Source organism: Entamoeba dispar, genomic scaffold (assembly GCF_000209125.1).
Source record: "Entamoeba dispar SAW760 scf_1105229459221 genomic scaffold, whole genome shotgun sequence".
NCBI classification, from domain to species: domain Eukaryota; phylum Evosea; order Mastigamoebida; family Endamoebidae; genus Entamoeba; species Entamoeba dispar.
In genome coordinates this window covers 1-2385 of record NW_001853584.1, presented here as the reverse complement: position 1 = coordinate 2385, position 2385 = coordinate 1, and the positions used below count along the sequence as shown (strand labels likewise).

Below are 2385 nucleotides of genomic sequence, written 5' to 3'. Positions count from 1 at the left end.
AAAAACACAAATAAACATTATTCAATCTACTTTCAATAAAATAAATTAAAAGATAAATTAAAATAGAAAATATTTCATTACAAATAAAATAAATGAAATATAAAATAGAAATAACACAGAAATATGAAATAAAGATAATTTCATCATTCTCTGAGTTAATTATAAGAAGTTGAATAATGATGAGATGAAGAATAATGATGATGTATTGAAGAACATAAGAGATAAATAAAATCAAATCATTGAATATCAAAAAAGTGGAATTGAAAATTATGAGATAGAAGAAAAAATAAAAGAAGATTAAACAATACACAAAGAGAAAATGAAGAAAAAATCAATTAATATCAAAATATCAACAATTTATTGTTTATTTTTTATTTCAGAAATAAAGAAGAAGAAAACAATAACATTAATGATAAATACACAACAAATAATGACAACAACATCATGGATAATACAAATGAACAAAACTACCATTATGAAAAAGACAGTACTAGAAATAAAAGAACAAAACACTAGATAGCAAAAACAAGAAATATAATCAATCAATAATAAAATAAAACACAATAAATCAAACAAATATAAATTTAATTGATATATTGTATTGATTTGCAATTATTTATTAAATAATAAATTAAATAAGAAAATAAGAAATAAACAAATAGAAAATATAATAAAAATGATAAATATTAATGTAAATAATGATAAGGAATACATTAATAATATTAAATTATCATATAAAATGAAAATGAACTCAATCATAGAATATAAAATAGAGTATACCTCAATAATAAAAAACATCAATATAAAAAATAACTCTATTGATATTGATGATGAATATCTTAATATTATCATTAATCAAATAAAATAAATGAAAATAAATCAAATCATAATTTAGAATGAAAGATACAGAAATTATGATAATCCCATCATCACATTGGATGATTTAAATTTAATTATAATGAAAATAAATAACAGGAAATCACCAAGCATTGACATTATATATTTGTGTTATTGGAAAAGAATGTCATTACAATAAATTAAATAGGTATGAATAAATAAAAAGAATAAAAGACTATAATATCAAATGAGGGTATTTGAAGAAAAGAAATATGTATAAAGAAATAAAAAATAAGTTAATTAAAATAGAGAAATTAAAAGATGTTAAAATAATTGCAGTAGTAATCTCTATAAATTAATTAATAAATATTGAAAATATTAAATTAATTAAAGAATTAAAAATTGAAATTGATAAGATAAAAGAAATTAAAAACTACGTAATTAAAACTATGACTATGTCATTGAATATTGTTTCTACAACAACCAAACATACATTGTTGAATTACTTAATGAAGAATCAAAAATGGAATTAATCCACCCTGAGTTATGAATAATAAAAACAAATTCTATTATTACTTAATTATTTGCTTTTTATTATTAGTTTATATTAATAGTTCAAAAGAAAAAAGAAAAAAAAAGAAAAAAGAAAAAGAACTAATAAAAAAAAGAATGAAGATAGTTGTATTAGATGCAAAGACATTAGGAGATACACCATTTGATAAACTTCAGAAATATGGAGAAGTGAAAATATATGAAAGAACAGAAAAAGAAGAAAGGAAAGAAAGAATTAAAGAAGCAAACATTATATTAACAAACAAAGTGATAATTGATAGAGAAGTAATGGAAGGGAATGAAAATATTAAACTAATAGGAGTATTGGCAACAGGATATAATAACGTTGATATAGAATATTGTAAAGAACATAAAATAGGAGTGGTGAATGTTGCAGGATATTCAACAGAAAGTGTAACACAAATATGCATAGGACTATTAATGGAACTAACTAACAAAATATCAAAATTTGATCAATATGTAAAAACTGGGAAGTATAGTTCATCAGGAATATTTACATGTGTTGGAGGTGAGTATGATATTCATGAAATATCAAATAAGAAATGGTGTATTGTTGGACTTGGAAGTATTGGGAAAAATGTAGCAAAAATTGGGAAAGGGTTAGGAGCAAAAGTATATTATTATAGTACAACAGGAAAGCATGAAGACCAAGAAATAGAAAGAATTTCATTTGAAGAAATGATTAAAACAAGTGACATCATTAGTATTCATTGTCCACTTACTGATAAAACAAAAGGACTTTTTAATTATAAAGTATTTCAAGAAATGAAAAAAAGTGTAATTATCATTAATATGGCACGTGGACCAATTGTTGTAAATGATGATATTGCAAAAGCACTTCAAGAAAATTTAATTGGAGGATATGGAACTGATGTTTTTGATGAAGAACCAATTAAGGCATCAAATAAATTATTAGAAGTAAGAAGTGAAAAGATTGTATTTAGTCCACACATTGGATGGGCAACAATGAAGCAA

The 2385-nt window shown here is 21.8% G+C and overlaps 1 protein-coding gene across 1 annotated transcript, besides 5 other annotated features; it reads left to right on the top strand.

The window, feature by feature from the left end:
* Window position 1: 1 nt before the first annotated feature.
* Window positions 2-197: a repeat region.
* Window positions 178-885: a repeat region.
* Window positions 855-1039: a repeat region.
* Window positions 1040-1069: 30 nt separating this feature from the next.
* Window positions 1070-1430: a repeat region.
* A 24-nt stretch (window positions 1431-1454) lies between these two features.
* Window positions 1455-1507: a microsatellite.
* Window positions 1507-2385, top strand: EDI_258390 (D-3-phosphoglycerate dehydrogenase, putative; the record flags this gene model as incomplete). The annotated part of the gene is made up of 1 exon (XM_001735499.1): window positions 1507-2385. A coding segment is annotated over one exon (879 nt), but the record flags the coding sequence as incomplete, so codon positions are not given.